The 15,336-nt window shown below is 39.5% G+C and overlaps 2 protein-coding genes across 2 annotated transcripts; both read right to left on the bottom strand.

Annotated features, from left to right (window-relative positions):
* Positions 1–390: 390 nt before the first annotated feature.
* Positions 391–1,814, bottom strand: her7 (hairy and enhancer of split related-7). Its single transcript, XM_028013655.1, has 3 exons — positions 1,770–1,814; positions 1,550–1,642; positions 391–1,440 (listed from the first exon to the last, which is right to left on the bottom strand). Exons 1-3 carry the CDS (start codon positions 1,812–1,814, stop codon positions 919–921), a joined length of 660 nt encoding a protein of 219 aa, XP_027869456.1. The 3' UTR covers positions 391–918.
* A 3,625-nt stretch (positions 1,815–5,439) lies between these two features.
* On the bottom strand, positions 5,440–14,385 carry pbx2 (pre-B-cell leukemia homeobox 2). Its single transcript, XM_028013050.1, has 8 exons — positions 14,086–14,385; positions 12,772–12,845; positions 10,077–10,321; positions 9,463–9,653; positions 8,673–8,808; positions 7,635–7,776; positions 7,429–7,517; positions 5,440–6,192 (listed from the first exon to the last, which is right to left on the bottom strand). The coding sequence occupies exons 1-8, from the start codon at positions 14,325–14,327 to the stop codon at positions 6,112–6,114; spliced, it is 1,200 nt and encodes a 399-aa protein (XP_027868851.1). The 5' UTR covers positions 14,328–14,385; the 3' UTR covers positions 5,440–6,111.
* Positions 14,386–15,336: the final 951 nt, after the last annotated feature.

Here is a 15,336-nt window from a genome sequence, read left to right as displayed (position 1 = left end):
AATATTAACTTGTTTTTCTATTTGACTCTATATATGGTAACATTTTTGCCATTCTTCATCATTAGAAAATGAAGACTATTTGTTGTCCTTGAGGTGACGACTTCACCTGAGCTTTTATTGCACAGAGTCTTCACACCTGGATGCTTTAGCTGAGCAGGAAGTCCTGCTTCACACCTAAAGAGATCTACCACTGCAGACAAAAAGCCTCCATGTTAGAGGGGGGAAAAAATCACTTTACATGTCTTTTTACATTTTAAAAAAAGTTTTATTGGTTTCTTTATATATAAAAAAAACAGAATAATGCTCACCATAGGGAGAACAGCAGAATAAATTAGTGTGCAAAACAGACAAGATAAATGTGAATATCTTTGGGACGGGGTGTGTGTTATTTTGTACTCAGAGCTACAGATGTCGCTCATGCCGGCAGATATGACGGCACTTAGTTGGAAAAACTGAGGGGCTCTCTCCCAAACTCAAACCTCCAGGTTCCACACCTGGAAATGTGACGGACGGAGACTCGATCATTATTCACACTAGTATCACTGACTCTAATCACACAGGTCTGATAGTTAAAGGCACAGGGAGGACGGATGTCAGGGATACTCACCTATCCGGTCGCTCTTCAGCACAGCAGCGGTGCCAGGCGGCCGACCCAGAGGATCCAGATCCGGTCCTGGTCCACGAAAATCCCTACATGGCCGCCACACTGGCTGAGCTACTGGAGGGAGTCAATCTTATCAAAAAATACTACAGCACAACTACTACAAAACATGAAGTTTCTTTTACATTATTTACAGGATTTCAGGTGTGAGCTTAGAGAGAGACGAGAGTTAGTATATTCTTTTGAGAGCAACATGAAAACAGAAGCAGTTTTAATGGAGAGTGGATGGTTATTGAGAGTTCTGAGGGTTCTGATGATCAGGGCCAAGGTCTCCACAAAGTCTGGCTGAGGGTCCCGCTCTGGGACGAGCTCTCTTTGCTCCCCGGCCTCTCCGCCCCCATCTCCAGCCCGCTTTCCTGCGGAGGCTGCTGGGGAATTGTGGGGAAGCTCTGCTGGGCTGAGAATCTGCGCGGCCAAGCCGAGGTGCTCGCCTCTGAGGCCTGCGTCTGCTGACTGGACCTGGACCTCAGCCTCAGCATGTGGAGCAGGGACTTGGTGTGGGTCATGGAGGTGGAGGTTCTGATGAGGGCATCTGCGGAGTGGCTGTGTGAGCGTGGGAAGCGGGCAGAGAAGGTGGCGTCCAGGACCGGTCCGAGCCAGAGGCCTTTCCCTTCAGGCCCCAGGAACTGCGACGCCCTCTGCAGGCAGCTGGAGAACCCATCCTGGAAGGAGTATTTCTGGCCTCCCATCTTTTCCCTGCGTTCTTTGGCATTTTTTTGCAGGAAGAGAACAGTGTGCTCCAGAATCTCAGCTTTCTCCACCTTCTGCTGCATCCCTCCCTGCAGCAATTACAGTTAAATAGACTTAATAACAAGCGCTGCAGAAAACATGATCGTTCTTGTGTTGTATACAGAAACTAAACATGTCTCCACTTTAAATCTTATTTACTTGCTGAGGCTCCTGCAGCAGCATGGTCCTCAGACGCTCCAGACTGCAATTCATTCTCTCCCTTCGACGTTTCTCCACCTGAGATTTCATCAGCTGGAAGCAAGAAGAGGATTGACCCAAGTTTGGGGATCTCATTTAAACATCCTTACATTTAGCTCTCTGTAAATAAAACCAAAAATGTTAGTATTGCTGCAAAAGTTGCATGCATTCTCAGTAGTACCTTTCTCTTCCTTGTTGCATCATCAGTTTCTTGCAGCAGCTTCATTTTCCTGGACCTCCCAAAGTTCTGTTCTAATCCAGGAAAAGCTGCTTCCTTCCCAGTCTGTGACTGATCAGGTACTGAGACTCAGGCCTCTTGCTTCTGCTTTAACCACCTCCCAGCAGGCCCCTCCCTCCTGTTCAGGCCCCTCCTTCCTCCAGCCCCTGCAGACCTTTACAGTCCCTGGCCCCCCACACCCACCAACTCCTCATCAGTCAAGCTACATTCCAGTTCCTCACAATGTTTTGTTTTTATGATAAACGTAAGCAAATCCTACAGATTAAAATCCACTTATCTCAACTTTTTACCACAAAACACAAGAGCACAAATAAATATATGAAAACATGACCAAACAATTGAAAAAGAAAAGTATAGTGCAAGAAATACGCTCTCAGGTTTTCAATTTTTCCCCCTTTGCAAATTATTTGTGCATTTCAGTCTGACCAAAAGCATTTTGCTTCACGACAATAAAGTGGAATAGAAAGAAACTAAACTTCATTAATTTGTGTATCAGAAACATTTTTAATGACCATTTCTTCATTAAATCAAAGCTGAAAATGTTCAAAATGCATCTGCTTTTCAATTTTGCAATCAGTTAAAATAAAAATAAGCATCATTCTCATTCTGACACTTTGTGACAAACAACTTCAGGTTTGTCACAAACTGGTTTCTTTGTGGTTTCAGCAGCTGAAGAAAAAAAAACTTCATTTTCATCAGTGGGTTTGGAAATGTTGTAAACTATTGCGCATTAAGTATGACTTTAAATCTGAAATTATTTTTGTAAATTATTCTATATATGAATGGTGTAATTGACACGTTTACAAAGCTTTATCACTGGCTTAGAGTTGGTACAACCTCAAAATTAAACACATTTTATTGGAGTTTTGTGTTGCAGATCAACAAAAATAATTTTGTAAAGATGACGTGAAATTATATATAGTTTCAATTTTTAAACAAATATATTAAAAGTGTTGCTTGCATTTTCAGTCCTCCTCTCATTCTTTATCTAAGTGTTGTTGAGCCGCCTTTTCTGCAAACCTTTTGCCAACTTTGCACATTTGGAGACTTTAATTGCAAAAAAAAAAAAAAGAAACTGAAAAACCTCCTGAACTTTAACTAGGACATTTTAACACATGAATATGCTTTTGTCTATTTTACCTCTGGCTGTATGTTTAGGGCTGTTTTCCTGCTGCATGAAAATCTTCAATCTTTTGCAACTTCTAACTAAATTTTCACCAAAATATTTATTTATTTAATCCATTAATTCTCCATCAGCTTCTCAGTGCCTGCTAAAGAAAAGAATCCCCTCAGCACTCTAATGCCACCACCATGTCTCAAAGTAGCTATGGCTAAAAACTGCGAATCAAATCGCAATTTGTATGTCTATCCATCCATTTTCTAACCCCTTGTCCCTAGTGGGGTCGGGAGGTGCTGGTGCCTCTCCAGATAACGTTCCGGGCGAGAGGCGGGGTCACCTGGACAGGTCGCCGGTCTGTCGCAGCAATTTGTATGTCCTCTTTCTTATTTTACTGAAAGTGAATAGCTGTCCCGGATTTCATTTTGGCGAATTAGAGATAAGTGGGTACACTTTCTAAATAACTTGTTAAATCATTTGAAAAAACACAACAGCTTCCCTTCCACTTCATGGCCATATCTGCAGCTCATGTCTGAATATGCAACAGTAACCGGATTTTTCTTCTTCTTTCTTCCTTTGACTCCTCAGAGTGTTTCATCTTTTCACTTCTCTCTGTCCGCGAACCTCCGGCGAGTGCCGACGCGTCTCCTTTCACGCCTTTTGCGTTTCCGCACGCAGGCTGTAAATGCGGGTTTTGCATTCGCGCCTCCGTGTCACTGGGGTGCACACGTGCCGTTTGCGCCACTGTCTCGTGCTGGCGCGCCGCTATTGTTTAACGTTCGCCTTTGATGATGCGGAGGATCGCCGTGAGAAAAACAGAGGAGGTGATTAAGCACGCGTGACTCCTTTTTTAAATTCATCATTTGAAGCCCCCCTTACTTCCCTAACCGGTGAGCCTGGCACTTCTTTGCAGATGCAGATCGACATTCAAACACGTGGAGTCCGACACATTGTATTCATACGCGTCACTGCGCACAGTTACCTACTTTCTAGTTTAATACTGCGTTTAATAAACTTAATGTTGTATGAAAGTAACAAGATTTAATATTTTTGGAACATTATGTATGTTCCAAAAATAATAGAAACCCAAATTTAGACTTGGAAATACTAATATTACAATTAATCTAACTCCCCATTGAGATTAATAAAGTATTTTTTCAACTTGACTTGAATATTCTAGGCTGTATCTCTTCCTTGGCTCTAGTGACGTTTATTAGACAGTTAATTGACAGGAAAGTGGGTTGGGAGTACCCGGGTACGACGTCGTATTCGTACGACAAAAAACTCCGAAATTTTGAGTTAATTTCAGAAATTTTCTTTAAAGAAAACATGAAAATTTCTGAGTTTAAAAAGTCGAAAGTTTGCGTGGAAAAAAAACCCTGATTAATCTCAAATTATCAAAAGTCGAACATTTTTCGACTTTTCGCCATCTGCCACGACCGACTGGGGTTTTGAGAAGACAGAGCAAGACAGACAAAACAGATGAACTGATGCAGAATCATTTTCGATGTTCATTAAAGTAAAAAGTTAATACCAGAAGAGGGAGAAGGATTAGTCGATGGCAGCATTATATAAGTCGATGCCCTCCTGCAGGAAGGTACCACAACCAAAAGCAACGCCAGACCAGATTTGGTTCTACGGAGAGAAAAATGACTGAGAGCAAACAAAAAGTTAACAGTTGAAATAATAGCAAATAATAGTAGAAGAAGAAAGTGAGGAAAAGTGGTCAGTTTGTCCTCCAGTAGCCTAAGCCTACAGCAGCATAATGTTTAACTTTAAGCTTTGTGAAAAACTAAAGTTTCAAAATGAAATTAACTAGCTGGTCAAGATCATTCTGTAAACTTATATAAAAGCAAAACGTCTAGCAATTTGTGGTGTCAATCAGCACAAAGCCAAAGTGAAAAGACCTTAGCAATAGACATTAGACAAAAACCTGCTGCAGCTTATCAACCTGGGAAGAGTAAAACACTTCAAACTGATGAAATGTCCACCATTCTAGATAGAAACATTATTCACCATTAAACACCTGGGAGTCAACCTGCTGGCAAATATACCCAAGGTCAGACTGGGCAATGTTTCAAAAATGATAAAGCAGACATTGTTTTTAGCACAAACACCTCATGTGAAGCTACAAGCTCAAAAGATCATGCGTCAGGATCCTGCCCAGCTTTGGGTACGTAACACAAGCCCAATATCTTCCTTTTATTTAATTTCATGGACTTACAGTTTTGTTTAAGAAAGAGCTTGATTGAGCTCTTTTTTCCCCTTTCTATTCAGCCATACTGTCTTATCCAAACTGAATAAAACAATACATCAAACATTTTCAGGATTAATCAAACGTCTTTAACAGATTGCCATAAGGTGTGACTGCTTGAAAGCAAAATTCATGTTGTTCTAAGGCTGTCTGCTCTTGTGAAAATGTGCCTTCATGACCTCTGGTGTATCTTTTTCTAATCCGACCACAAGGTCTGCACAAAGGATGAGTGGCTCAGCAGCTGCTTGTGAATACAGAGAGTCTTTATTGTAAAAGAGGTAGAGAGAATACAGGTGTTTCACTGTACAGAAAAAAGACAGCACTGTTTTTACTCAGTCAAACCAATAATATGGACTCAGACACGCCTCATTCATTTACAGGGACAGGCCAGTAAAAAAGAGAAAAGGAGGAACGAAACAACACGAAACAGAGAAGCAAACACACAAATCTTTGGATTTTTCTCTATTGCCCTCTCATTCACTAAATGCACTCCCTCTCTGAGCTGTTAAAACCAAAACACTTTAAACTAATAAAAATATTAATAATATTAATATAAACGATATAGTGTGCTAAAAACAAAAGATAATGCGATCCCACCTGTCACATCTTCCCCACCACAAATACATTTTAGTAACAAGTGGAAAACAAACCCTACGAGCCCCGATGATAAAACCCAAACCCACATGCACTCAACACACACTCACTCTACCGTCTGTGCACTCAGCTAATCATACAAACATAACGATGACCTACGCTGGGCGGCTTTCCAAACAAAACAAAACCAAAAAAACATTTAAAATAACCAAACATTATACAAAAACAACTGCAGCCAAGTGGGAAGGGTGATATCATTCTGTCTCTTTTCCCTCGTCAATCGTTCTGTCGTTCTGTGCCGGCGGGGCGGGGCGGGGCCATCAGTCGGAGTTATCCGAGTGGTCGGTGCGGGGCGAAGTGCCGGAGGGGGGCGAGGTCCGACCCTGCCAGTTTCCGTTAGTCTGCGGGATCCAAAGAGACAAAATCAACATCAACAAACCGCATTGTGCAATAAAAAGTATACTTGAAAATCGGTATACTTGATTTTCAAGTATACTTAAAATCAATCTATGAATTTGCATATAATCTCTTTTTCCTCCATTTCTTGTTGGGTTCAAAGCTCCCACCTCTATAAAAAAGGAACCTGCAACATTTTTTTTACTCTCTGGTCAATTAGTTTTATTAGGTGTTTGATTTTAGAAAGAAAATAAAATCCTGCAGGTCGGACCTTTAAAACATTGCATTTAGAAACTGGTATCACTTAAATCCTGATTGGTCTAACTGGCCTCTGCACATTAATGCATGTCTTTGGTGTGAAGGACTTTGGATAATGTCAACATCTGCCATTTTCTTTTCTTCTTTTTGTGGCACTAAGCAAAAGGTAATGTAAAATGAAAAGATCTGACAATATTTAGAAGGAAAGTATGAAAAGAAAGTATGAACAAGCTTTTAAATCAATGTCGCTAAGAAGAAAATATTGGTTTTCTGGCACTTTGGCAGTGAAGTAAGAGAAACGTAATGCTAAGCAAACCCTCAGTTCAGTAACAGGTTTAAGTGTTTTTTGTCAAGTAAAATTATGTATGTATTAGTGTGTTAATAACAAACTTAATCCCAATTTCTGTCAAAACTCATACCCCTTATCATATTCCAACAGCTTTCTTATTTAGTTACTGGAAGAGTGATCAGAAAGTCTACTGATTTTGTTTGAATCAGGTGCTTTCAAACCTGATGTGTTCAGTCAGTTTAAAACAAACTCTGGATGCTTTCTCAGAACTACTATTCATATGACTTTACCTGAAACAAAACCCAGAAACAAGTATGTTTCTGTAGGAACTATAGGTATGGAAACAGCCGCACAGTGTCAGATTTGACAAGATCTGGGGTCCTTCTTGAAAATATTTTCAAATATTAACATCAGATCAGTTCCTTATGCCCTCCATGTCTAATTCTGATCCCAAAACTCAACAGAAAATACTTCTCTCCCATTCCATCTAAGTGTATGAAGCAGCAGCTCACATATGCATGTCTGTTCAGGAATGTATCTTTGTCGCCCTCTTGTGACGGGTTGATGGACAACAACATCGATCTGAGTAACATCAAGCTTTGCCTTGAGAGAGATGTCTGCATGCAACTTTACTGGTTTTGATCTTTAAATGATTGACAAGCAAGTCACAAAATAAAGACACGATCTGCAGCACCTGCATCTGGTAGGAGGACTGCTCGCCGTTCACAGATGGAACCCCGAGGAACATGTCCGCTGAGCCCGACAGGGAGAACGACCCCGACCCTGAAAACGAAGAAAAAAATCTTTCGTTTTCATCCACAGCATTACATCTCTGTAGATTTTTTTCTGTGTAGGAAGCTGCTTAGCTTCCTAACAGCGGGAAGCTGTACCGTCTCATACCTGTGGAGTTTGGAGTGTGCGGAGAATCGTCTCCCTGTCTGGCTCCTAAAGCCGTCTTCATGGCGTAAAGGTTGGCCTCCTCTTGGAACTTGCCGATGTTTTTCTTGTAGCGGATTCGTTTGTTGCCAAACCAGTTGGAGACCTGGGTAAAAATGATTGAAAAAGTAACACCCAAATTATAGTTTTCTTATAAATAAAAATACAAAACATGTGGTTTCAGCTATGAGTGTTGAATAACAGATTTGTTAAAAAAGCTCTGCTGGTTTATTTATACATGAAGACTTTAACAACCTGCCGAATAACAAACGTTTGTGATTTATGGCAACAAAAACAGAAAGAAAATTGAAATGAGGAATTGGCATCTTGTATCAGCAGCATCATTATAATCTCATGAAAACCAAAGAAATAAAGAATCATCCTATTATTTCAACTCAATGTCTGAATAGAATCCTGTTTGAAACACCTCACTACAGGAAAGGAATGTGCAACTTCTGACAAACAAATCTTGCTATTTTACCCATTTTCAACATAATTTTCTGTTAAGTTTGGAAAATTCAGGCAGTTATTAGAAATTTATAACACAGATTTATTCTCCAAATAAATAAAATATGTAGTTCAGCAGACTCCTCTGTGAACGTTCACGTTCTTAAGGTGTTAAGGATAAAAGAAAGGTCAGAAACACATCAGCTGTGAACTCATCTCGACATTTATCACCTCAATCTTTCTGTTGCAAATGTCTGACTCTAAATATAATTATAAAAGTTACAAATTTCTGACTATAAAATGACAGAGAAACTTTTTGTTTAACATGATCAATTTAAGCCTTTAATCATAAATAAATGCTCATTTGCATCTTGTAAATATGCAACTTTTCAACATTAAAGAATATCCAAATTTTTCTTGTAAATATGTGAAATCATCACAGTATTTCAGACTTTTTTGGTGAAAATTTACTTTCCAATTTTTTAAAAATATATTTGATCAAATTTTCCGTCACATCCTGCCAGCTCGTCTCTTTCCATGCGGACAGCGGCTGACCTGAGAGACGGTGATTCCACACTGTTTGGCCAGTTCCTCTTTGGCTTCTTCGCTGGGGTAAGGGTTGGACAGGTGGGAGTAGAAATACTCGTTGAGGACCTCTGTGGCCTGTTTGCTGAAGTTGCGCCTCTTACGCCTGAGGAGAGAGAAACACGTGAGCTCTCACGGAATAAAAACTGAAGAAATTAAAAAATAAAAATCTAACAGGACAAACAACTATTCAAGCCATCTTTGACTGTTTTTTTTTTTAATCTTTGACCAAATCAAACCTGTATTATTCTCATTTTTTTCATGTACTCAAAGTTTAACTTCTAGGATTTCTACACATTTTCCATGGAAAAACACATATTTTATACAAAAGCTCACAATAAATGCATGGAATATATCAGAAAAAGAGATGGATGGATACAACAAAATGGTATAGTCTTCAATATCTGGAAAACACTTAAAAGTTCACATTTTTTCAGACTGCACATTTCAAAGACCTCTTTACATTATGCATTTATTACAAATCCTGCTATAAACATCAAACAATCATTCGCAATGCTTTCATAAAACCCTTTTAAGTTAGACTTGGAAACTCTTCTCTTCTAGTATCTAGATATTGTATCATCTAAGCCACAATGAGAAGCGGTCAGAGCCAAGTTAGCAAGAAGTTGTGTAGTGAGGTGAGACCACTATGAAAGATAACTGAAACAGGGCTGCTTGAACATTAAATATAAAGAAATGATGGAGAATCAGGACCATTGTATGGTGGACTCCAAAAGAAAAATGGCCACAAACCGCTCACCTGGCATCCAGGAAGCGGGACCTCAGGATCATGACGGCCTCACACGTGCTCTGCTTGAGCTGAGTCTGGATGGAGCTGAACTTGCGGTGGATGATGGCCACCATGCGCTCGATCTCCCGCGGAGTCACGGGCCGCGTGCGCGACTGCTCCCTCAGCAGGTTCATGACGTGAGTGGTGAATTCAGTGCATGCCTGAGTAAAGTTGACATATGAGGGAAACAAAAGGAAGGGATTAAATCTATACTGGAGTTACCAACAATGTATCTGTATTGATTGTGAGGGAAAGGAAACCCTGAAAAGCTTTTTAAGACAACAAAGAGTTCTGAGAAAATTAGTTTTAAATAACTTTACATATGCAAAAATCTTAAATAGAATATTAAACACCTGTGGAAAGATCTATTTTAGAAAGTTAACATTGCTAAATGTTGTGTCAAATGGATTCCTCAGCTGTGAAACTCATAATTATAAGAGTAAAAACAACTCCCGCCCTCTGTCCACCCACTCTAAAGAGGTATTTTCTGCGAATGCGTGGCCTAACATGCCAAAGGATTTACACTCCTGGAGGGTAGCGTCAGAACAGGCAAGCGTGTACAGGCAATGTCAGCGACACGGTACCTGCTCATACTTCTCCAGCTCAGTGTGGTAGATACTGCGAATCTGGCTCAACTTGCTTTTGTAGTCGGAGTGCTCGAGCGAGCTATCGGGCGACATCCCTCCAGAGCTGGTGGCGGCAGACACGGCGGCGGCAGCCCCGCCTCCTTTCTCCGGCCCGGCGACACCCTCCGCCAGCAGCATGTTGTCCAAACGGACCAGCTGAGGATCCTGAGGCTCCTCCTCCTGGGTGTTCCTCATAGACAGGCCTGCCGGTTAGAACATGTTTGTGTTTTAACTCCCACTAAAATCAAACTTTTCATGGCACACTCCTAGTAAAAGAAAAATGTGTCCAAACACAGAACTTTGTGGTACTCCACCAGTAACCATGAAACATGAACAGACTGGAATCTGTTGGACCAATCAGATCTAAACCCCACTTGATTAGTGACTATTTTCTCCTGGAGACAGATACAAGTCATCTTAATCGAGAAAAGGTTTCTTAAGGAAAGGTTAAGAAACTTTAAAGTCTGTGATGTGTCCAATTACTAAGGATATCTTAATCATGATTAAATTCGGCGCAGTAATCTAAGGGAACACTTTTGTGAATAATTTGGTTGGGATGGGATCCAACATGCAAGACGAAGGTTTTCATCCAACAAGGTCTCTGCAATAAACTGCAAGTGGAGTGATTTGATTTGGCCTCCTGAAGACTGAAACAGTCATGAGAAATATATTGCAGAAGCAAAACTGAATATTTAGGATAAAAACTAGACTAAATAATTTATGCACCTTTGCTTGAAGTTTGTTGGATTCTAATGAATTCCCAGCCATTGCCACACTCTTGCCAGGCTGTTTTATTAAATATCAATATATAAAACAGATTGTAAATTAAACGTTCTAAAGCAGGGAACAAAACTTCAGATACCACTGCTTATTTTAGTAGGGTACAGTTTTACTTACATGACTCAAGTCATCTTTTATGTAACTTGGTGTTTATTTTATAAATTATGGTCAATTTCAACTTTAACAAAAGAAACATTTTAAGGCAAGTTAACTTCACTACTTCTTTGCATTAAATGTTATATTAATCAATTTATATTCAGAATTAATATTATACTACAGGAATAGAACTGTTGCCCAGAAACAACAGCTGTTTATTCATTCACCCTTCCCCCATACTTATTCAGACAAGGAAGGAAGAAACTAAAAAACATAAACCAAACTTTTCCATTCTGTTCATATCTGCATCTGAACTCACTTTTATACTTCACACAATCAGCTCACTCAGAAAGCAACAAACCACAACTCAAAGATCCTGTTTAGAGATCTCATCACCATCAGGAGGCTCTACTTGGTAAGCAATAACATTTCAGATGCCATCCATTAAACTCCTGTACACTGATAACATATTTCACCACCAGGATAGACTTTATTTCAACAACTGAGGTAGATTTAAATGACCAAGATAAAGACAGCTCCAGGAAAATGCCGAGCGCAATGTAGGTTATATTTAATCAATATCATTGCAATACGTTAACAGTGATATCACAATATTATGTTTTATGTTGGTTAAACCACTTTGCAGTTTGTTCTCTTTGTACAAACAGCTACAGTCTAGCCATAATTGCCTGCTTGGAAATGGGTTTATACAACAACAAAAAAAACTCTCCCACACAAGTTCATAGCTACTTATTTTGGTCTGATAAGGGCTAGAATTCTCAGATATTTCTAAAGAGTCAACTGACTCAAAGGGTGCAACTCAATATTATGTCTCTGCATTTTCAAAAAAGCATTTCTGAGAGTCATGTCAACTTTTTCAGAGACTTTTAGTTTTAATGGAGTTGAATTTTTTTTTCTCCATATTTTGACTTGACCACTGAAATATTGATAGTGGAGTAAAAAAATAAAAATATCTGCAAAATGTTTCCTTAAAGACAAGCGCTGAGTGACTGCTGTAAGTGTAGGCAGGTATGGTGCAGGTGTTTACTCACAAATCTAAACATAAGTAAAGTGAAGTCAAAACCAATAAATTATGCTGATTTGTTTCAGTGCTCTATTTCTGTTATTTAGGAATGAACCTGCACCTTAATACATCCTGACACATCTAACAATTGCTCCTACAATTATGCATTACACAAACAGTAACTTAATTTCTAACAAGACTTTATTAAAAAAGAACAAACATTCCTATTGAACTGGACATATTTTCAGAACTATGCTGCTTTCTGACAACTATAGGAAAGAGAGCAGCTTTATTTGGCAACATGATGAAATTAAAGATCTGATCATTTGAGCAAATGTGAGAAATAACGGATGTAAATAAGGTGGTAAACCCTGAGGTGGAAAAGCTGCACAATAATCAATATGCTAACTGACACAATATCTATATTTGCTTCAATCCATCAATCTATTACTAACTACTGAGTTTATTTGTTTCAGTGCTATGGTCAAGAGTAGGTTAGAAGTTAAACAATGTGACCAAAACACCAGCTAGATGGAGAGCGTTTATTGCAACTACTGACACAAATCTAAATAAATAAGAGCAACTTTTGTCTTTATCCTCACACAAGCATTGTGTTTTGATCATATTATTGGCTTGTGATGACACCATATCAACGAGGGCGGCTGATGGTTCCAGTTGCACAGCACCACAGATCAACACCATGTTCTTGGTGACAGACAGCATTTATTAACCCTGTGTGTGTAAATAACCTACCCGTTTTTTCCTTGATCTCGCAAAGAACGCTGAACAATGCGGGCTTCATTCGGTGACAGTTTAGTGCGTGTTTCCTGCGGGACCCGAAGGAAACATCATGACTTGTTGGAAGTACAGAGAGCAATAAAAAAAATGCTGACACCATGAAAACTGAGCGAAAAATAAATGAAAGTTCTACAGCGACTATGTTTAGCAAGTTAGCAACACCGTTAGCTTTAAGATACCTGAAACAGATAAGGAAATATATAAATGTAACCTCACTGTACTACTAGCCAATATGTCACCCCCGTTTTGATGTTATGTAGTAAAATGTAACGCATTCTTGTAAAGAAATGCATTTTCTTTACGTTAAAGGTGTTAGCTGCTTCTCTTAGCTTTAGCAAGTTAGCCTCGATTAGCGCAGGCTAAACGCCGAAGTTGGCGTATGATTTGGAACAACAGTTAATGCCTTTAATTATCAGTTCATTAACAGTTCACCCGATCTATCTTAAATCTTATCAGAATTATAGTAATCGTTTTCTCTGAACTAACCACAGGTTATCAAATACAACATTTTATCAATAAAAAAATCTACCATGTTGACCACCTTAAGATATTATACAACTTAAAATGTATGGTAACTAAACAAGTTAAACCTTGACTGATTTAGTCTACATTAAATAGAGTCTTTCAAATACAGCTAAAGATCATTGAAACAATTGCTTTCCAAGTAAAAACAAAAATTAGCAATCAATTATTCATTTATGAAAGCACAGATTTTTTTACACGTCATTAACTTTGTTTTGATTAGGTTAGACCAGTTGAAGTAGAGTGTTTTTTAAATGCACTTGAAAATAATCTGGTCTAAATGCCAAGAAAAAACATTTAAGCAACTGTTTTGCAGTTGAGTGAGTTCAAAAAATATTTCACAAGATACACAAAGACGTTTAAGGGATCTTCAATCATAGAGGAAAAATCTATTTTGAAACAGAATTGTTTTAAAGCCCCTTAAAGAAACTTCGAAACGGAAGCCAACTTCAGTCTCGAGAAGGCTAACAATGGTTGCGATCAACAATCGCTGCTTGAAGGAAATGTGTTTTAAAACTAACATCAAATAAAAAAGTCTCATTTTACTCCAACATCATATGTACGCGAGCATATCATAACAAAAGCAGCTTTGTTTTTATGAGAAGGCTAATTGTTTAGCTGCTGGCTAATCAATCTAAACAATAGAGTGAAGTTCAGGAAAGTTTCCCAAAGCGTCACAGAGGCAAAACAAAACGCAGCCACGATGTCGGCAACTTTCTAAATTAAACAATCAAAGCTGTCACTAACTTTGCTTGTGCCTCGTCCAAACTTTGGTCGGTGATGGTCATTATTTGCTGCAGTATGTCACCAATATCTCTGCGGGTTTCATGTCCGTTTTCTGTGCCCTCGAGGCCCGACTCGCCTCCGTCCGACCGGTGCTGGGAGGGTTGATGAACCGAGTTGAGCGCATGCATCCCGGGGTGGCCGCTCACGCCGAGTCCCCGGCCGTTGGATGGCCCATTGCCAGTCAGAGGCTGCTGTTGCAACATCTTTGGCGACGCACAGTGGCGACGACTGCTGCCCGACTGCGCTCTCACAGGCAGCACAGCATTACCCGAACCGAGGCATCTCACAGAGCAGGGTCCCCTAGCGACTGACAGCCAAAAGTGCAAAACAGGCAAATGTGTGGAGCCCAGAGAGTGCACGGAGAAAAAATAAATGCAGACAAAATATTTATATTTTTGGAAATACATATTGTACATACATACATTATGCATGAAACTGTTGCAGTAATCAATGTGACTAAAGATAAATGCATGTATGAGTTTCTCTAGATCTTGCTGAGACATTAGTCCTTTAATCCTGGAAATATTCTTTAAGTAATAGAAGGCCGACTATGCTGTCTTTTTGTGGCTCTGAAGGTTCAGGTCAGAGTCCATCGCTACACCTACATTTCTGGCTTAATTGCTGGTTTCCAGCTGAAGCTGTGTGTTGACTCTAGATCATTCCTCTATAGGTCTAAAGATAATAACTTTGGTTTTCTTTCTGTTCAGCTGGAGAAAGGAATGGCACATCCACCTGGTAACATTGTGTGTATTGTCCGCGTAGTTATGATAGATAATCTTATTTCCTGTTATAACCTGAGCTAGTGGGAGCATATAGATATTAAATAAAAGGGGTCCTACCTTGGGGAGCCCCATATGTGACCTCTGTCCGTTTTGATGAGAAGCTACCTATTGAAACAAAGAAATCCCCTTTCCTTAAGTAAGATTCGAACCAGTTGAGTATTGGGCCGGAGTAGAGTTGAGTACTGATCCAACTCTTGGTACGTTTTACTTTTTGTTTTGAGAGAGGTCAGGAAAGAATTTGCGAATGAGCAGAGAGGTTTTGAGCCTGAGGAGAAAGGTTTGAGAGAACATAGTAAATATCTGAAAGAGAGCAGAAGTTTTGAGTACAAGCATTACAAGTTTTGACAACAAAGCTATGAAGTCCTGCTTTCAGACTGAAAATGTGTGCTCTCTACTTTTGACGGAAAAATTCCTCATATACAATCACATA

The sequence above is a fragment of the Xiphophorus couchianus genome, chromosome 3 (genome assembly GCF_001444195.1).
Source record: "Xiphophorus couchianus chromosome 3, X_couchianus-1.0, whole genome shotgun sequence".
In the NCBI taxonomy this organism is placed as follows: Eukaryota; Metazoa; Chordata; class Actinopteri; order Cyprinodontiformes; family Poeciliidae; genus Xiphophorus; species Xiphophorus couchianus.
The sequence above is the reverse complement of the archived record's forward strand: the minus strand, read 5'-3'. Positions and strand labels throughout refer to the sequence as shown.